A 22,135-nucleotide genomic window follows, 5' to 3' on the forward strand; every position below is an offset into this window, starting at 1 on the left:
CCTCAGCCCCCTGAGTAGCTAGGACTACAGGCATGTGCCACCACACCCGACTAATTTTTTGTATTTTTAGTAGAGATGGGGTTTCACCATGTTGCCCAGGCTGGTCTCGAAGTCCTGGACTTAAGCAATCTGCACACCTTAGCCTCCCAAAGTGCTGGTTAGTGATTAGGGCAGATGCAATAAATAAATAAATAAATAAATAAATAAATAAATAAATAAAAATAAATGCAATTTCTGTTGACCAAGGCAAAAAAAAAAAAAAAGCAGGAAAGAAGGAAGCCTAAGGGATCTTGTCAGTGAGATAACCATTGAGTTTATTTAATAGTAAGAAGAACTGGTTACCCATCTGGACCTGTGGATTGTTCTGTAGATTACAGGACTTGGAGGTCCTTTCTAAACCTAAAATTCAGTGTTTCTAGGTAATAGCTCATTTGGGGGAATCTATTCCAAATGCCTGTGATGTTTTTCTTTCATTACTCATTCTTCGTCACCCAGAGTACACAGCAGAAGGCACAGTGGAAGAGCCCGGCTGGCCTAGGTTTGATTTCCACTCTCTCTACTTGTCAGCTGTGTAGCCTTTAATTAATTACTGTTCCTCTCTGAGACTGTTTCTTTGTCTACAAAATAATTGATACTTACCTTGATGCATATATTAATATTAGAATACAGGCTATGCTACTGTATATAAAAGTAGAGCAAAACACACTAGCTTAGATATGAGAGAAATGATAGGAATTTATTTATCTCATACATACAATCCAGAGGGAAGCAGATCAAGGCTGGTGGGAGACTTCTGATACCAGACTCCATAGAAACTTCCATTTCAGGGCCAGTGGTGACTGCTTCAGTTTTCATTATCTCCCTTCAATGGGAATGGAGAAAGGGTGAGAGGAACTCATTCACACTGACCTTTTAGGGGCACCATCCCCAAGTGGCACACACAAACTTTGCTTCCACCAGAGCTTCCACCAGAGTTGTGCCAGCCAAGGAGGCTGGATGAGAAGCATATCTTTAGCTATTGCTTTACTAGCAGTGGTTCTTCTGCTTCAAATGATTCTCACAAAGATTAGAAATAATTCATTGATTCATTTATCTATATTGAATTGTGAAATATCATAACAAAGTGTTTAGCAAGATGCCTCACACGTGGTAAATACCAAAAAGATGGAATCACCCTTCTTACTTTTCCCTAGTACCTTACTACTGGCAAAATGTGGTCCATGGCCTAACAGCATCAGCATCAACGGAGAGCTTTAGAAATGCAGAATTTCATCCCCAAGCCCAGACCTCAGCCTGTGTCTTAACAGTTGGTGAAGCTCTGAGCTGGCATGTTCTTTGTAAATCTTTAATGGTATCTGCTGGCCTCTGCTGGTGATGTTATCTTGATTGTTTACAATGTTGTTATCAGAATTAAATGAGATGACACGTATAAAATACTTTAAATCTGTGAAATGTTTTATAACATGGTTTAAGTGTACATATGTGAGAAGGAATAATTGAACCATAGGTTATTGTAACAACGTTTATTTTCTGAGACAGGATCTCATTCTGTTGCTCAGGCTACAATGCCTGGCACAATCATGGCTTATTGCAGCCTTGGCCCCCACCAGGCTCAAGCAATCCTCCTGAGCAATCCTCAGCCTTCTGAGTAGCTGGGACTTTAGGCACATGCCACTATACCCAGCTAATTTTCATATTATTTGTAGAGATGAGGTCCCACTGTGTTGCCCAGGCCGGTCTTGAGCTCCTGAGCTCAAGCAGTTCTCCCACATCATCCTCCCAAAGTGTTGGAATTACAGGTGTGAGCCACCACGACTGACCCAAAATTTGATTTCAGATTTTCCAACCTTGATAACCTTCCTTGATGTGTAACGTCATGTGAAAAAGGCATTCTGTTTCTGGAAAATGTGCTTGACTTGCCATGCCACCTCCTAGGTACAGAGCTTTTATTATTAGTTAGGGAGATGCTAGGCCTAACTTCCTAAATTGAGGGTTTTAGTGTATTTTTAATCACCATTCCTCTATGATGTCTAAATATTTCATCTTTTTAAGTTCTTAATTACATTACTGTCCTATAATTTGTGTGATAGAATATATGGATTTTGACATCAAATGAATGTGGAAATGATTCTAAAAAACTGGAAAATTTTTATCAATGGAGAAAGTAGATAAATGTCAACTTTATAGTATCAACTTAAAGAAGTTATGCCTAAATTGTGTTCAGGCGCAGTGGCTCATGCCTGTAATCCCAGCACTTTGGGAGGCCGAGGCAGATGGATCACCTGAAATCAGGGGTTTGAGACCAGCCTGGCCAACATGGCAAAACCCCGTTTCTACTAAAAATACAAAAATTAGCTGGGCATGGTGGTGCACACCTGTTGTCCCAGCCACTCAGGAGGCTGAGGCAGGAGAATCATTTGAATGCAGGAGGCAGAGGTTGCAGTGAGCTGTACTCCAGCCTGGTGACAGAATGAGACTACATCAAAAAAAAAGAAGGAGAAGTTATGCCTAAATTATAAACAGCCAATCCAGATTCATACACCAGTGTTGAGCTATAAGAAATCAGGAGAATCAACTCATGGACTTCGGTTTTCTTATCTATAAATTGGGAAAGATATTTGTTCTACTGGCTCACAGTGTTTGGGGGGTATAACTTAAGATCCTAGAAAAATGTACTGTGCATGTAGAAGGTGATACTAATACCTGATGTTGTCAGAGTGAGGGGTGTGTGTGAACATGCATTCTGTATGAAAGAGTAGATTCTTAAATGATTGGCCAGAAAACTTATGAGCCGACCTTGGGCCCTGGTAGCTTCATCACATTCATGGTATCCAGGCCTGTGCCCCTGCCTCCAGTGCATAGGAGCCTGAAGAGAGGCAGACACTTATTCGCTGTTTCTGCAGTTCAGTCAGGTATTGGGCATGCAGTGAAAACAGGTCTAGGGGATGCATCACACAGAGAAAAGCCTGGGTTTTAGAAGACTGATCAGCCAAGAAGCTCACAAAGGAAGGGAAGTTCTGAACGACAGATTTTTCTGGATCATTGTGAGTTATACCTTGCCCTCCTGCCTGTCACTGGAAAGGATGGCCACAGTGGCAGAGATGACTGCTGCATCCTTAGGGGCAAGCACACACATGCCCAGTGGTCTTGGGACTGATAAATTTAGATGAACACGAGGCCTTGCCTTTCCATTCTGTATTCCTTTTCATTAGCATTCAGTAGATGAGTGCTGAACTGTGAACTTGGAAGTCTATGGTGAGAGGATAAACATGCATATGACATAACTTTCCTTCAAGGACTTTCAATTGAGGAGATAACTTTATCAGAAAGAATGGCAATAACTAATATTTGTACTTTAAAATAGATGTTGCTGTGTTGTACCCACATTTTTAAAAACCTGCATATATATGGGTATTTAAAAGTAAATTGATCTGTATCATGTTTATAATATATTACATAGGAACAAAAGACCAAAAATGGGTCATACATCAAAATGTTAATGGTGATGAAAATTTAAATTATTTTTGCTTTTTATTCTTTATTTTTTACATCTTCCTAAATGGACACATATTGCTGACTTAACTATAAAAACACAGTAAGCCTCCCAAGTAGTTTTATGCACACTACCTCATTTGATCTTCACAATCACTCTGTGAGGTCAGTAATGAACATCAATGTTATAGATGAGAGCAATGGAGGAGACAGACTGACAACTGAGACACTCAGGAAGTTAAGTGCAGTGAGATTACATGATACAGACAGTGTTGAACAGGGGGCAAAAGGCAAAATCAGGAGCCGAGTTAAGATCTCAGAAAGAAAATGAATAGTGCTTGAATGAAAGGGAAATGTAAAGATTCTGGAACGTAGTTAGGTTTAGGGCAGTGCATGGCTTTGTATAGGAATCTGGTTCCCTCCTTTGAGATCGGGTTTAGTTTGATCAGACTCAGAGACAGGGTGCACAGTGGTTATGTTTGGGTTTGGGATTAGGGAGTCTGAGTTTGATTTTCAACTTTGGCACTGCCTAGCTATTGAACCTAGGTAGTTACTCACAGACTTGGGGTCTCCATTTACCTATCTATAAAATAAGAAAAATACTAGTAGCCACTATAAGGATTAAATGAGTTAATATGTGTAGGAGCCTTTAAAAGTATATAGGACATAAGGAGGATTCAGCAGATATTAGCCACCTGAAGCTAATTGTCCTCATTCCTATGACACAGGGCTGATGAAGATGTTGGCGGATTAATTGTAAGAAACATATAGATGTATATCAAATGTATATAGATGTATATCAGAAAATGCTGACGGCTGTGGATAAGGGATGCAAAATAATTATAATGTTAATACTTTTTTTGAAATTATTTTGAAACCCTGAGAAAGTTTGTGCTGGTCTTATTGGATAATTCAGCTGTCTGTTTAAATTCATACCAACCCCTCCTTGATTATTACAAATGTTTGGAATCTGTGTGTACACTTAGATTTTCCTAATTATACTGTGTCATAAGGCAAGTAATTGCCCTCAAATTAAGAATGATTATTTTGTCATGAAAAGACCTGGATCACAGGTCAGGAGTTGGCATGTGCTGTGAGGGTTAGTCTTAAGTGTTCTGCTGAAATAAGAAGTATACCTGGATGTCACTGAACCCTGGTCAAGGCATGAATAATGTCGCTTGGTAAACATTGAGTCTGAGGAGTTTCGGGGCAGTTTATGCTAACTGTCATCAATGTTTATAGATAAGAGTGAGATGGAGGATTTACATCTGGTTTCTGTGAGACCCCTGCAGAGCCCTGCTGTTGAGGCTGGTTATGTAGCAGGAATACGTCTAAGTGACCAGCAAAATAGAAGAAATACCAGCTGGGACTGCATCCCAGAAGCAGCCTAAAATACTACCAGTTGAATTTAGATTACCAAGAGAGAATATATTGTATGATACTAGTTGCTCTAATATCCTATGCCTAGCTGTTTTAAAGTTCTTCAATTCCCACACAGGTAAATTATTGAAATCCAAAAATATTAGAGCAAGAGCCTATTGTAAACCTTTTTTATGCTCTTATCCATATTCTAAAATATGTAAAATATTTTTTGTCATTTTTTTCAGACCCCCTGGTTGTGGAATACAAGGCACTGCTGGTACAACTACCCCTATCAGGTAAGGAGGCGTTATTATCTGGGTTTTTACACACATAAAGTATCTACCTTAGGTCAATTTCATGGTCTCAGGCAGGCCCCAACAGGTTGGGCAACCCCCTTCATTCTTGGCTCCACTGCCGCTGATCAGTGCTGGACATAATCTAGTGAGGATAGTAATTTGTGCATTATTCTTAGTGAAGTTCAGAATCAAGGCCCGATTGCCCTAGCAGATGGAGTCAGCTTGGAAAGTACATTTACAAGGAAATAGGATCAATCAGTTCAACAGGTGGAAAATTCCTGCTCCTAACAGCTGATCTGCTTCTAATCACTGAGGTAAGTCTGGGGTCCTGTTGACATATCACAGACCTGCCTCAACAGCAAGTGGGAAAGATCAAGTGTGAGGCTGGAGCAGGTACACTGAGTTCAGTTCACTTTGTGGCTTAGAAGCAGCCTCCAAATATGTAAATCAAGCACTATTTCCTTGAATGCAGAAAAATGGGCTTGCACTGTGACGTGTGGAATGATTATTTCTGAAACTAAAAACAGCATCATTGAAAGTGAGACTAAAATCATATTCCAGAAAGGAAGCATTTTAGATCTCTGCCCACTGGCATACCTTTGCACCTTTCCATGAATTCAGTGATATAAGCATGTGTTGTTGTGGTCCCCAGATCAGTTTAAAAAGCTAGGACTTGTCTAAAAGTTTCTAGCTGGGAAATTTCTATAACTCCGTGTTCAGTTGGGATATGTTATGTGAGAGAAGCAAATGCAGCTAGGTATTTTGAAGAAACATATTATACATTATAATGAGCAACTTCAGGTTTTTTGTTTGGGGTTTCTTTGGGTTGTCTGTTGAGGTATTTGGTCTTTGGGGCATGCACAGGCTTATGGGGAGCAGGCCTGCCCTGTGTCTTCTTTGTTACACGCAGTGTCGCGGCAGAGGGTGGGGACTGACACTGGATACTCCTTGAGCTAGTTCAACGTTAAGGACACATTAAAACTGAATTCCAGTTGGCATTTTCATCTCTTTCGAGTGGTTTATTCACATTAGAAAACACCATAAATAAACAATAGAACATGGCAAGAGAGCTGAACATTCAGAGGATATTTGATAGAGACTAAAGCAATGGTGAAACCAATAGCTTATTTTACACAGTTGTAATTCTCAGGCCCAACTGCTGTTTACTGTACTTGGAACATTGTCACATAAGGCTCTTTGTGTCCTGTAATGGTATAGTGAGTGGCAAAATCCATGTATGTCTACATTTCTGTTTATAAAAGTACATACAAATGCCAAATGAAATGTAATCCCTACTCTTCTTTCTAACTATAATTTAGTCCAGAATAACTGTCATGTTCATGGCTGGAGCTGAGAAATTGCTTATTTCTGAGAAAATGAGTTGCTAGAGCTATGGCCTATACTGTAGCTGCAGAGGGTTTCACAGCACTGTAGATTCAACATGAAAGTTTGAGAGTCTGGGAGATAGTAATTTTTTTAAAAGCAGGAAACACCACTAGTATGGAAGGCAAGATGCTATCTGTGAGGACTCAGATCCAGATTGTTTTCTGTATGATTCAGCATATAGTCCCCAGAATGCAGGACAAATTCAGTCTCTCATGGGAATGGTGCCTCTTTGAAAATGCCATATAGTAATAAAGAATATTAGCTGATTTCTTTGTGTGTGGGGGGTTGGAATTAAACAACATAAATTATTATGTATGCAATTATAGTACTTTGGGTGTAAGCATGTCTATGTAAATATATAGATTGCTGTTCCAAGTCAGTCGCTATCCTTAAGGGCACTTTTAAAGACATGCTTATGAAACGTATTTATTATATCTTTAGCATATATGTTAAATAGATAATTGAACATTTAGGTGAAAAAGTAGTGGTCTACTTCAGTTTTAGTAAGGATACACTTACTTTATATAAGTATGCATGTTATTTGTTACATATTAAATAATTTCATATACATGTGTATATTCTAAGTTTAAAATAATGTGAAGCTGCATTCAGTTGAACCTTGTCCGGTTTGGCATAAGAAGCACAAGTTGGACATGAGATACCCTAGTTAGTGGTCATGGGGCCTCACTAGCTATGAGACCTAGCCTTAGCCTCTTAACCTGAATTAACCGACAGCAATTTCCTGTCAACTATACAATCTGGGTCTAGAATTATAGTACTGATTTTATAGGATTTTTATGAAAACCAAAGAAATTAACATGTGAGTGAGCATTGTCAACTGCAAAGCACTCCTTGGACATAGTAATTATTATAATGGGATGCTCTCTATGAACTCTGTGGTTTCCAGATGCTCTCTGACTCGCCCTTATAATTCCTCTGGGCCTTTCCCCAGGTGGTGGAAGTAAGAGAATCTCATTAAAACTAAAATTTACCCTTGGCTCAAAGGGTCCTGAACCAGGGCCCGATTTTCTAAACGTTATTGCAGCCATCCATCTGCCCTGAATATCCATCCTTCATCATTAATGCCTTCAAGTTTTACAAAGACAGTTAAGTGGGAAATGGATTCTCTTCAGGGAGTTGCTGAATTGATGCTTGTCTCTGTTCAGACTGCTAGAAGAGAATATGCTAAGAGATCATGTCTCTTCTTATAAGGGTACTGACCCTATTCATGAGGGATCCACTCTGATGACCTAATTACCTCCCAAAGGCTCTGCCTCCAAATACTGTTACACTGGGATCAGGCTTCATCATATGAATGTTAGGGGAACACAAACTTTCAGTCCACAGCAGGGCTCACTGTCATTTAGACTTTAGGATTGCTGGTTGGAGTATCCTGTCCCATTGTGTATTTTGTCGTCAAAGACCTATGCAGGACAACTTTTCCGTGATTCCCATGCATAGAGAGGGTGAGTGCCAGCTTCTTCTGATTGTCGTTCATTATGCTACTATTGGTGTACAAAACATTTACATTTCAATGATATTTACCATATATGGTATCGTCTTGTGTATGGGGGTATGGACTTGTGTGATGAATTTCAGATGTTTTTCATTCATTTTGATAAAGCAAGACATATCATTACAACTCAATACAACAATTAAAAACAACTCATCAAAAATGTTTTTCGAAAACTCTCTTGTTTTTAGTAGAATTGTGTGCAAAATAAATATTCCTGACTTCCACTGCCTCTCTGAGCCTCCCCCCAACCCTGAGCCTCTGAAGCAGTTAAAGCAGATATCACTAAACTAAGACCCAAGTTTTATACCTGCTAAGCTGTGGAGCTGAGACGTGATCTGATATCCTGGCTAGGTGCCTAGTCTGGTATCTCCTGGCAGCCTTCCTGTCCCTCTGATCTTTCAGTAAATGTTTTTGAATAATTCTTTTTGATATTTGAAACGTACTGAACATTTTCTAAGAACAAAACAAAAAAAAAACTTTCTGATTAATGCGGAACTTAAATCTACGCCTCAGTGACCCATATAGTATTCCAGTTCCTATCACCTACTGTCTTGTCCCTATACTCGCAGCAGTTGTCCAGGGTTATTCTTTGTCTGTATTAGAATTTTTTTTCACGTTGCTTAAGGAATCTTGCAGATACTTGTGACAAAGAATCATAAATGCTATTGTTAAACTGAATAATGAATGGAGTCCCAAATGTTCATGCTAATTAATGCTTTTTGAGTCGGAGATGAAATGAGAGTAATATCATCAAGCTGTGGATGAAAGTTATCCTCAAAGCCCCATCATCTACAAAGAGAATAGGACAGAAACTGCCTTTGTGCAGGTGCAAGACCATGTTACTTTTGAGCAGTGAACTTGAGATGTCTGGGATACAAATTGGGTTCCCTATTAACTATTAATCATTCCTTTTCTTTCTTTCACCTTCAGCCACTCACAACTGACCTTCACTACTATTACATCCTGGAGCTGTCGTTTTATTGGTCTTTAATGTTTTCGCAGTTCACTGATATCAAAAGAAAGGTAAGAGCAGTTATGTCATAAAGTGCTTGCAAACATGCATCTTTAATGGCCCTTAGCAGGTGGGTGTAGACTCTCAAAGGCACTCACCCCTGTTCTCCTGGCAGCCCTAGGTTAATACGACCTGATGCATTATTACAGAAAGTTCTCTATTTTTGTTTGTGCTGTTTTGTATTTTGTTTCTATTATTTCTTCACTCATCCCCTAAAACTCAGCCTTCTTTTCTCCATGTAATAATGTAGCAGTGAATCCCCATAGAAATAATTTTCTCTCAGTCTAATTCCCAAGTCCTCTGTTCTCCAAATTAAATAAAAAACAAAAATTCTATTTGTAGCTCCTGGGAGAGAGTAAAGTCTCAGTGTTTCAACCCTACAGAATTAATTCCCCAATTGCAGGGTTATCCAGTGTCAAAATATGTCTGGGAAATGCGGCATTCCTCAGTGAGCTGTGATCTGGTTTCCACCTATTCCCTCCACCAGAAGTGCTTTTGTGTGACCCCTTGCATGTTAAATCCATTATTCTGGCTTTCATCCTACCAACTTCTGGGCAGAATTGGCACTTCTAGCTCTTTACTACTTATTTTTCTGTGACACCATATTTGGATCAATCCTTCAAAGTCACCTTGCTGTCCTTTGTCTTAATGCCCCGTGCCCTACATATTTGGGTGCACCAGAGTTCTGGACCTGAATTATAGGATGCCATCTCCCTGGATGATTGAGTTGATACTTCCTGACACTTCCAACCATAACCTACATCCCATTAATTCTGAAATGTTTCTCTTCTGCCCCACATTATCTCTGGGTCCATACTTCCACATCTGTAGTCACAGATGATAGTACTGGTTGAACATCCCTAAATCTGAAAATCCAAAAGGCTCTGAAATTTGATACTTTTTGAGTGTTAACATGATGCTCAAAGTAAATAAATGCTCATTGGAGCATTTTGCATTTCAGATTTTTATATTAGGGATGCACATCTGTAAGTATAATACAAACATTCCAAAATCCAAAGAAATCCAAAGTTCAAAACACTTCTAATCCCAAGCATTTGGGGTAAGGGATACACAACGTACATTGTGTTATTTTTGTACATTATATCATTTAGTCCTGACAGCAAATCAAAGGTCCAGTTTGATTATTTTATTATTTATGCTTATTTTATGAATGAGGAAATTAAGCCTTACATGCAAAGTGCTCCTGACTGAAGACATGGTCTTCTAGTCTTGTTCTTCCTCCAGTAACCCTTAGAACCAACAGTTATGTCAGCCAGGACATTTTCCTTTGCTCTTGTTTTTGTCACTCTGTGTACCTTCTTCCTTAAAGTTAATGTTTAACTGACAAACGTACAGTTCCCTCTCCTTTTGCCCACACTGTTATGTAGTCTCTTAAACAGTCTTCCTATCTAAGTAGTCATTCTTGTTTATCTGCTGCCTAAGAATTATGTTTCTGAAACCTTCAAGACAAAGTTCAAATACTTGGAGGATAAAACGCAATGTCTTAATCCAATTGAGCTAATATAACAAAATGCCAGATTGACTGAGTAGCTTATAAAATCTATATCTCACAGTTCTGGAAGGTGAGATACCCAAGATCAAAGCACCAGCAGATTCAGTGTCTAGCAACAACCCACTTTCTCATAGATGACAACCTTCTCACTCTGTTCTCTCATGGTGGAAGGGGCAAGACAGCTCTTTGAGGCCTGCTGTATAAGGGCATGAGTCCCATTCACAAGGGCTTCTGCCAAAAGGCCCCATGTCCTAATACTATCACTTTGGGGGTTAGAGTTTCAATATATATATTTGAGGAGGACACAAGCATTTAGTCCCCAGCAAGCAAGATATGTTTACCTTTGCACCCCCATGACTATCAGTGTAGCTGCTCATCGTGGGGATCAGTAAGTTGAGGGTAAATGAATACGCGAAATCAGTTCCTTTATGTTATAATGGAGCACAATACTGTAATATATCATTTCTTGGTTAAATCAGTAGTCTGCTAAGTTGCAAACTGGTATCCAAGTGGCAGCTGAAAAGCGTTTAAGAGTTATGGGCCTACTACCCAAGTCCCCTTCCCCACATATGCTCCTTCTGCCATCCTACAGCAGTGGCTTACTTGGCTGGCAAAAAGCTGTCTTTTCTGATTGTATGGCTACAAGGCCCTTAATATGGTATATACCAACTGATTCTCAGAAGAAGTAGGTGGTCCCTGTCAAGGCAAGCTTGAGCATAATACATGACTCTTTGACACCCATAATTTGTGGTTCCTTTACTCATTGGACCCAATACTCCGAGTTGGTTTCTGAAATCATTTACAGACTCTTTAGTGATGGTGTGTCAAGTGAGTCTCTTCTGTCCTACATGAGGGAGCCTTCTTTGGTCATGTAGTGTCAATACATGTAGACTGATTATTTTCTATGTGCCAGATACTGTGCAAGGCTCATGTTGCATTTTATTTTCTTTTTTGAGGAGACCTTTTGTCCAGGTAGTCACATAAAACACTTATACAACAGAGAGCTAGAACGTTCTTCTTCTTTTTTTTTTTTTTTAAACTTGGGAACATTGATGCACAGAGTGAGTTTATGTAAGTTTCTCAAGGCCATGTAATATGGGAATGAATTAGAGGCTAGGCTTACCAAGCAGAGCCCTGTGATTCACTCTTGGATTAGACACATACATAATCCTTGCCTTGCCATGCTCCTGACATAACAGGTAGTAAGCCTTTCACAGCTCTTTGCCATTTTATCGGTCCTTCTCTTGCTTCGTGAGAACAAGAGGTGCCATCCAGAGTCAAAAGCAAGAATAGCTGTCCTTGGCTTCCAGAAGCCTAGTCCTAGTAAGACATTGCTGTACCAAAAGTTACCAAGTCCCTCCACTAGCTTGAGCTTTCTCATCACATGGGGAACATGGCTTTGCAATGAGCCAGCAGGGCTCAAGAAGTCTTTATTGCTGTATTAGTTTGTTTTCACACTGCTGTGAAGAAGTACCTGTGGCCGGGCATGGTGGCTCATGCCTATAATCCCAGCACATCAGGAGGCCAAGGTGGATGGGTGGATCACTTGAGCTGACGAGTTCAAGACCAGCCTGAGCAACATGGCAAAACTCTATCTCTACAAAAAATACAAAATTTAGCGAGACGTGATGTTGGGCACCAAGTGAGCCAAGATGGCACCACTGCACTCCAACCTGCGTGATAGAGCCAGACCTTGTCTCAAAGGAAAAAAAAAAGAAAGAAACACCTGAGACTGGGTAAATTATAAAGAAAAGTTTAAGAGATTTAATTGGCTTGCAGTTCCATAGGCTGTGCAGGAAGCATGATACTGGGATTTGCTCGGCTTCTGGGGAGGCCACAGGAAACTTATAATCATGGCAGAAGGTGAAGGAGAAGCAAGGCATGTCTTACATGGTGAGCAGAAGCAAAAGAGAGGGAGAGGTGCCACACACTTTTGAACAACTAGATCTTGTGAGAATTCACAATCCCGATGACAGCACCAATGGGGGATGGTGTTAAACGATGAGATACCACACGCAGGATCCAATCATATTTGGGGATTACATTTCAACATGAGATTTGGGAGGGGACACAGATTCAAACCATATCAATTGCTTTAAGCCAAATGACTGTTATCTCAATACTTTTCGTAGGTAAATTATTTTGAGGGATTGAAATGTATCATTTTGTGTTGCTTTAACATATATAGATAGCATCAGTGGAAGACACCTGTAAAGGGATAATTTTGTAGTAAAGTTTGTGGAATTGATCCTAGGCCTGTATATATTGTCAGTGTTTAGAAATCGAGTGTATATTTTTTGCTAGTCAACACCAATAGCTTGTTTTAGATAGGTAGCGCCTCTGCCTTCTCCTGGTCAGATTACATTTGTGTATTCCTGATGCAGCTGGTTTATTCTTGTTTCTTGCACAAAAATGGGAATTTGGCCACTACCAGACATGCTTATTCCCTGGCACAGGTTTTAATTAGGAAGGCCTTTTCCTCTGCTGCCATCTCTCATTAGGGAGCCACAGTGCTTGCTTTTCCCCTTTGCATCTTGCTGAATGGCCCCATGGGTCCTTGGCAGTTTCATCCTTATTACGCCCCACTTGGAGGACCTGCTGTTCTAGCCATCAGTGAGGATTTATGGCACGTTCTGTCTGCCAGATTCACTCTCCACCTTCTGTATTGGAACTATTAACTGAACCCTCTAAAAACAGCCTGCTTCTTTATGATGGGATAGGGATGTTTGAAGACACCCATTGGCAATACAGTATGGAAATCAACTTCAGAAGACTGTTCATGAGTTTGTTAACAGAAGGGTTATCACAGTGTTTCTTTGGCTCCCATATTAAATGACGAAAAGAGTGTCAATGGCCATTTTCAAACAGGGACCAGGATTTGTAAACACTCGCTCCAAATGCATGCCTCACACTTTTAGAATCAGTACTTTAAATAGGTTTAACAATCACTTGTTTTGATTTATTGGGTTCACGAATTTTTCTAAAATAGCTTTTGTACTCATAAACTCTTCTTTTTTGGCGTCTTTTTTTTTTTATTAAATTGCTCTATTTCCACGTAGAATCTGAAGTTTAAAAATGAGGGGAGAACTTTTCATCTTCATGGTGACAGAACACATTGCCTCACTTTTAATCATTTCCAGAGTTGGTACTTATTTGGTCAGTGATGAGAAATGCTATTATCTTCCCAAAGGGAAGATTAGATGAAAAATAAAAGATGTTTAAAATATCTTTTATTTCCCAAGGCTTAATTTTTATCAAAATTTTTTCCTTTAGCACCTGTTCACAATGAACATTTCTCCTGCCATCTAAAATCTCCAAAGGAAGCTAATAAATATTTTCGCATTGGAGCTCAGAACAGCTTGCTTATGTCTAAATCCTATGTCCTTTTTAACTAAACTGCTGTTTGGCTTGAAGTCTTGGGCCTTTGGCCAATGAGTTCTGCTCGTTTTCAGAGTCCTTCTCAGGAAAGCATCCCTGGCAGAGTTCCAGGGCCCAGCTGGTGAAATCAACTTGTTGCTCTTTTGGTCTTGAAACCGAGAGAAACACTACATCTTATAAAAGATTCCTGACAGAGAGGTGTGATTAAGTCTAGCAAGAAACTTCTTGATGAGCTTGTGTAAGCTCTCTACTGACATTTTGCGGAGAATAACTGGAGCCCATTATTGTAAGTGCTTTAGATGCCTTTGGAGGCCGTATCATGCTCCAGATCTTGCCTGCTTCAGTTAGTTTTAGGGGAAAGGAAAATGCATGTTTTAATCTTCTTACGAGGAAGCAGCGTGGAATAGAATTACATAAAATAATGTACATAAAACTATGTAGTACAGTACTTGACAAATAGAGCTTAGACAGTAACTGGAACGTAATGACCCAGTAAGGAAAGTCAAAAAGCACCTACCATTAACACCATTGATTTATAAAGGAAAGGACATTTTAACATAAAAGAAAGGGAGAAAAGACATATTGTAATAAAGGACAATCCTTTAAATTTATCATTAAGTAAAAGTCCTTATTTTTCTCATTTTGTCCTAGACTGGGGAAAACATTGTTATGGGTGCAGTATGGCTTAGAGGTTAAAGGCGTGGGCTCTGGAGTTTGTCTACCTGCCCAGCACCACTCCTAATTCGATGTGACCTTGAGCAAGTTACTTTACCTTTCCGTACGTTAGTTTTCTGATCCAAAGAACGGAGTTCACATAACCTATCTCATGGGTGTGTTGTAAGTGTAAATAAGTAAATAAGTAGTACATGTACTTAGAACAGTGCCTGGCACATCATAAATGCTCAATAAATGTAGCCTTTCCTTGTAGTCATTAAGGCACTTGCCAGATACTGCCAGCTCTTCACCCTCAGGCACACCCAGGATTGTGCTTCTCAGCCAGCCTCCCATTTTGTGATTGGGTAGGGCCATATGACTAGTGGGCTGTGAGCAATATTGATTTGAGCTGCTTCTGAGCTAGAGTATTATAGTTGCTGGCATGAGACTCTCTAGAGCCCCCACTTCTAGCACAGTGATTAGTAACACTGGAGATAGGGGCTGCTCCGTCAGCCTGGGTTTCTTAGTGCCTCAGGCAAGCAGAGTCCCCTGGCCCCCAACCAATGATAATGTATAATGAGTAAGAAATAAGCCTTTGTTTTAAACCACTGAGGTTTTAAGGTCTTTGTAATCACTGCATATCTTAGCTTATCCTGACTGGCGCAGATGTTAATAATAATATGGCTAGTTATCATTTCCTAGGACAATATTTGGAAATAATTTGTCGAAATCACTACCTCTCAAAATGTGCTGTTTGAATCCCTGACGATCCCTGAGGCCCTTTCAGGAGGCCTGCAAGGGCAAAACTGTTTTTATAATAGTGCTAAGATGTCATTTGCCTTTCTCACGGTGTTGTGACATTTTCACTGAGAATTCAAAAGTAATCATGGGCAAAATTGCTGGTGGTGGCACCAAACTACTACTGATAGTAGTCATTATACCCTTCATGCCATACTCTTGCAGAAAGAAAAAAAATGTCTGTTTCACCTGAGAATGCTGTTGATGAAGCAGTAATAACTATAGTTGTCCCTCAGTATCCATGGGGAATTGGTTCCAGGACCACCACCCCTCGCCCCCGAGGATACCAAAATTCATGGATGCTCAAGTCTTTTATATAAAATGGTGTAGTATTTGGCCAGTTGCAGTAGCTCACACCTGTAATCCCAGCCCTTTGGGAGGCCGAGGCAGGCAGATTGCTTAAGCCCAGGAGTTTAAGACCAGCCTGGGCAACATAGCAAGACCCTATCGCTAAAAAATAAAATAAAAATAATTAAAAATAAAATAAAATTGTGTATTTGTGTACAACCTATGCACATCCTCCCATATACTTTGAATCATTTCTAGATTACATAATACCTAATGTCATGTAAATGCAATGTTAATAGTTATACTGTATTTCTTAGGGAATAATGACAAGAAAAAAGTCTGTACATTCTATACATGTTCACAACTATCCATTTTTCTTATTCAGACACAACCATCTATTTTTATATTTATATAGATACAACTGTCCATTTTTTTTAAGTTTTCAATTCATGGTTGAATCCATGAATGCAGGACCTATGGAGGGCCAACAGTATTAATTTTATTAAACCTCTCTCCTTGAGTATATATTGAAAAAGAATATTGAGTGTGCTGAAATTGGAAATAGGTATGCAATGGTGTCTGTCTTAAGAAAAATGCAGTTATTTTACTTTTGAGCTGAACTTTTTTTCATAGAACCCCATTTTTACTTAAAAGAATGATAAGCTGTAGTTATTCCAACTTGTGTATTTGACAGACATTGTCTCGAAAGTGCACAAAATGAGCTTGTCACGTTGTTTCAAAGAAAGCAACTGACATTATTTGTGGTCAGTGATAAAACTCAAACTTTCAAGCAAAAATTAGATTTTTGGAAAGCTTATGTGTACCAGCAAAAACTTGACAGCCTGTCAATCCTTGACATTTCTGATGAGATTGGTAGTGATATTAACAAATGTGATTTTCAAAAATATTTTACTTAAAAAATCACTACTCAGTGAATCAGTATTTTCCAGATAACTAATGCATGATGTTATAAAATCATGCATGAGTAAAAGATCCATTCACAGACCAATGGATTTTAATGTAACAGAATATAAAAAGTTTATTGATAATGGTTTTAGATTCCATATTACAACCAACTTTTAAGAGTATCTGACTTGACAAATTTTAGTACAGTGCCAAAGAAGAATATCCATAACTATCTGAAAGTACTATTAAGGTACTTCTTCCTTTTCCAGCTATCTATCTTCGTGATACTGGGTTTTCACCAAATACTTCAACCCAGGCAACATCTGGCAACAGATTAAATGTATACACACTTACGAGAATCCAACTCTCTAGTATTAAACAGACATTAAAGAGATTTGCAATAATGGAAAACAAAGCCATTCTTCTCACCAATTTCTTTTGAAAATGTAATTTTTAGTAAAAATTTGTTAATATGTAATAGAGTTTGTTTAAAATAAATTAATAAATGTGCTTTAAATTTTTTTTAAATGTCTGAGTTCTAACAGTGGGTATGTTAAATACTGATAGATACAGCCCTCATAAACAAATACTCTCTGGTGTTCTCAATAATTTTTAAGACTATGAAGGGAGACTAAAATGTGTGAAAATGGCTGGTCTGGCATATTCTTAAGTCTTTCCTAAAAATGTGACTCCCAGATCAGTTTCTGTGGCTCAGACCTGTAATCCCAGCACTTTGGGAGGACAAGGCAGGTGGATCACTTGAGGTCAGAAGTTCAAGACCAGCCTGGCCAACATGGTGAAACCCTGTCTCTACTAAAAATACAAAAAATTAGCTGGGCGTGGTGGTGCACACCTGTTACCCCAGCTACTCAGGAGGCTGAGGCAAGAGAATCACTTGAACCCAAGAGGCAGAGGTTGCAATGAGCCAAGATCATGCCACTGCACTCCAGCCTAGGAGACAAAGCCAGACTCCATATCAAAAAAAAAAAGTGACTCCCAAGTAGTGCCTCACATTGCATCAGCATGTTCTTTCTTTTCTTGAAAAGCTGGAATCACACCAGATGACATCAGATCACCCTAGCAGGGATGGGGATTGATGTAGACTTCTCTCCTTGTAACCTCACTCCTGCTACCTGTAGACACAATCAGGACGGCCGCTTCACCTCTCTTTCACAAAGGTGTGAAGTTGCTGTTTTGTGCAACTTCTTATGATTGGAATTGCAGTATTCTGCCCTTGAAGTTCAGTTGCCTCTGAGGCAGATATTCTCCAGTCTTAGGCCTGTGTTCTGTTTTTTTCTCACTGCTGTGTCTTCAGAATATAAGCAGGGAAAAGGAGCAGCTCATTTTAATAAGCTACCATTTGTGATCAAAGCATTGCAACCCAGCACCATGTGCAGACTGGTGGAAGAACAATAGAACTATTGTCTGGAAAAGAAGTGTTTCATGGGGCAGTTTTTATGGGATTTTATTCAAAGGCTGCCTTCAGTAGTGACTTACGCTGGCAATCAAGCATCCAAGTGCCTTGTCAAAGGAGAGGCTCTTAGACATCTTTAGGTCTCATGGTCAGATAACCAGCCACTGGTCAGCCCTGGTTCTCATAGACTCAACCACATACTGCAATTCAGGGTGTAGGAAGGTGATGACCAGGAGCCTCTTCTTCCATTGTGCTGCAGAGGGCTGCAGCATTACAGAGAGCCATGCAGTGCTACTGGTCTCAGGCTCTGGGCTCATAAGTTCGGGTCCTCAGGAGTCCCACCTCTCTCAAGAGGTCTTGCTGGCCCTTGGGATGTTTGGTCATTCAGCTTCTTCTAGGGAGTTTCTCTCAAGTCAATTATAGGGGCCTTGGGAAAACACCCACTTTGGCTGCTTATAGCTCTATCTCTCTTCCTGAAGTCATGAACACCTTCACTTTCCATCCCCATAAATATAAACAAACCCATTCATCTGTCTTTCCCTTTGGCCTCCTGAGAAGAGGTACACCTTCCCCTCCTTGCACCTTTGTTCTTTTTGTTTGTTTGTTTTTTGAGACAAGTCTCACTTTGTCACCCAGGCTGGAGTGCAGCAGCATGATCTTGGCTCACTGCAACCTCCACCTCCCGAGTTCAAGCAGTTCTCCTGCCTCAGCCTCCCAGTAGCTGGAACTGTAGGCGCCCGCCACCACACCCAGCTAATTTCTTGCATTTTTAGTAGAGACGGGCAATTTCACCATGTTAACCAGGATGGTCTCGATCTCCTGACCTCGCGATCCACCTCTTCGGCCTCCCAAACTGCTGAGATTACAGGCATGAGCCACTGCGCCCGGCCGCACCTTTGTTCTTGATCCCCATCTGTTCCTGTCTTCCAGAAGTAGACTTTGTTCTGTTTGTTAGTTTCTCACTTATATGTGTTTTCCAGAGTGTCCCCTCTTTCCTGCCTCCTTCCTCAGAGACATTTTCCTCACATGTCCATTTCTGAGAAGCAACCTGCTATGGTAGTTAGATACCTGAGCTCTGGAGTCACACAGAATGGATTCAGAGCTGGCTTAGCCCATCCTCACCGTGTGACTAGGGAAAATGATGTGGCGAATCCCGTGCCTCAGTTTCTATGTAAAATAGAGTTTCAAAGTCATACTTGCTTTATGGGGTTGTTGTTAAGAATAAATGACAATATCAGACAGAAGAGCCTTTGGCACATGAGAATTAGGCAAATCAGAGGGTAAGTAGGAATTCACCAGGTAGTCAAGGTGGGATGGGGCCAGGAGCCAAAAGAGGAGAAAACACAAGCATCACAGCCAGAAGAAAGAAAAAAAACCCTGCGTGGCCAGAGGTCTGCATAGAGACAAGAAGCAGCTTCCAGGAAATTCTGCAGCTAGAATTCTGTATGTTTGTGAGGAGTCAGGAGTGGGTAGCTCAGGCAGCTGAAGAAAGAGGAGTTAGAATGTGGAGGATAAGGCTGAGGATGATAAGAGTTCCCCAAACCCCTCCTGACAATTTACATGCCATCCCAACCTGGTTGACCTGAGGGAGACTTTTTCCATCTTCTATCTAAAGCACAAAATTGAGTCCCTGGTTACCAATTGTCAATTTAGGCCTCAAGACCTTTATAATAAATGGACGATGGCTTTTGAGGCCTGGGATGTTTCTGATTTTAGTAGAACACAATCTGCCCCCTACTGATCATTCTGGATGTTTTCAGCCCAAATGGGTTTGTTTGATATCATAAAGAGTTACCATTATCTCTGTTCCGGGGATTATTGCCAAAAAAAAAAAAAGAGTTAATTCTGCTAACCCTTGTATTACTTTAGACTGTTAGGTTGAGCATGTTTTAAATGTCTCAGAAGTGACCTTTCCCCATTAAAAGCTGTGCAAACTGGTGTGACTGAGCCAAGGGTAATTTAAACAGAACCCAGAAGGTGTAGTACAAAGACCTTCATCTCCAAGCACTTGTGATTTAGCAAGGCCCATAGTAATAGAGAGCTTCTGAGGATCTAAAGTTCAATGAATAAAAAAACATGTATAATTAAGAAAACTATCTACATCATTTGAAAGCAGAGTGCATTTGGAGAGTGTGCTTTTGATCAGGAGAGGAAGGAAGGCGTGAAGGAGGACTCCAAGGCATTGGAAATCAAGCTCCATGCTCTGGCCAGGCCCATCAGAAGCTAATCAACAGCACTATCTTACTGTTTTCTATTGTGCAAATAAAATTTTATTGTGTCCTTTTCCATGGTGATAAAATCAATTAAAGATTAAATATTAACTAAATAATTCACAGTAGACAAGATTATGAGTTCTTGATCTTGAAATGGGACCATAAATGTTGCACGGGAGAAAGATTGGGTAAACTCTGCTTATACAATGGTTATTTCATTTATATATGTTTCTAGAAGCCATAAAGTAACGGCACATCTAGCAGTAGAGAAAACAATACTGAATCCAAACAAGCATCTTACTTTTGAAAGCTTGTGAAGTCTCCTTGGTTTTCAAATTGTTTGAAAGCTGTGGTTATACTTGATCATGAGAATTTTTTTGGTTCTCTTTTTTTATAGTTTATCTGAATGTTGAGAGTGATATTTAATGGATTACATCAGGACAGCTATGAAAATTAAATTTCTTCCACATTTTTTGGTCTGACAAAAATGTGGTGAAGTTAGCCATGAGCCTATGCAGTTGCCACATCTTAAATAATATGTCTTTTCCAATATGATGCTTTCCCACATGTCCTTTGATGTGACTCTAAGGCAGGTCACAAAGCTTTTCTGTGAAGGGCCAGGTAATATTTTAATTTGGAGGGACATGTAATCTCTGTTGCAACTTCTCAACTCTGCCACTATAGCAAGACAACTGCCATAGACAGTAAGTAAACAAATGGGCGTGGCTGTGTTCCAATAAAACCTTATTTACAAACCCAAATCTGGCCCCTTTGCCTATCTTTGCTGTAAAGTAGAATAACCTGTTGTGCATATTTGATGGACAGTGGGGATATCAGATACATCAGTATACATTATAAAAACATATTGATAGTAACCATAGTAAATTCAACATCTTTAAACCAATTAATTTCATGGCACTTGGTGTTTTTAAAATGAAGTCTGTGTGTTACAGTTATCCCCCTCAAGGACCTAAATGTGTATACATTTAGTCCAAAAGGAGAAAAATCTATAATCTATTGGGAAAAAAAGTGTTGAAATAGATTGAACTCTAGATCTAATGTGAATGAAATTTTATTCACAGACTGAATTTTGGAGAAGGGAATAATTGATTCATTCCTGCCAGGACTCCTCCACTTTATAATGGAACAGACGTTTCCCAAATAAGTCACAGTTCTTCATTCCTTTCCACATTTTCCTGTAGATATTTACCTTAGGGTGCATAGGCTATACATAAGAAAAAAGTGAGTTCTAGTTGGAGTTTTGAAGAGCCTTACGTGAAATATCTTTCTTTAAATGGTCCATTTAACCAACTCTCTTATTTAGAGTGAGCCAAAATTCAAAGCCAGTTGAAACAGAACAACCAAATAAATTGTGGGAGATTGTACATACATTACGTGAACTCTTCACATCATGAGTTGGTAAGAGAAGGTTATGATTCTCCTCAAATTATCTAATGGAGAGAGACCCAGAATCAACTGATTTCTATAAATCACCCCAAATATACTTTTATTATTTAGCCATTGTCTCAAAATTCTACACAATTTTTTAGTCTTTTATTTCTTTGTTTTGTTTTTTAACCAAATTATTAAAGCTTTAGGAGTTGTACTGCTATTTATTCTAGAACCCACCGTAAGACAGGACAAAGCAGCAAATTATTCTGATGGGAATTTCTGGTACTTTATTTCATTTTTGCCTTAAGGATGTATTTTGTGATTTATTTGCACACATTAGTTTTAATATTAAGATTTGTTAGTATACTATTTGGGGGTTTTGATATTCTTTTTTTTTTTTGAGACGGAGTCTCGCTCTGTGGCCCAGGCTGGAGTGCAGTGGCCGGACCTCAGCTCACTACAAGCTCCGCCTCCTGGGTTTACGCTATTCTCCTGCCTCAGCCTCCCGAGTAGCT

General features: G+C 39.6%; 1 protein-coding gene across 1 annotated transcript in view; it reads left to right on the plus strand.

Moving 5' to 3' along the window:
- The window catches only part of CERS6 (ceramide synthase 6), a gene marked incomplete at its 5' end in the record, with an annotated part of 238,497 nt that overhangs the window by 149,796 nt on the left and 66,566 nt on the right, over positions 1 to 22,135 (plus strand). The window contains 2 exons of the mRNA XM_011960590.1: positions 5,100 to 5,150; positions 8,983 to 9,075. Coding sequence (XP_011815980.1) covers positions 5,100 to 5,150; positions 8,983 to 9,075 — 144 coding nt within the window. The remainder of the gene's footprint in view (positions 1 to 5,099; positions 5,151 to 8,982; positions 9,076 to 22,135) is intronic.

The sequence above is a fragment of the Colobus angolensis genome, unplaced genomic scaffold (assembly GCF_000951035.1).
Source record: "Colobus angolensis palliatus isolate OR3802 unplaced genomic scaffold, Cang.pa_1.0 Scaffold517, whole genome shotgun sequence".
Taxonomy (NCBI): domain Eukaryota; kingdom Metazoa; phylum Chordata; class Mammalia; order Primates; family Cercopithecidae; genus Colobus; species Colobus angolensis.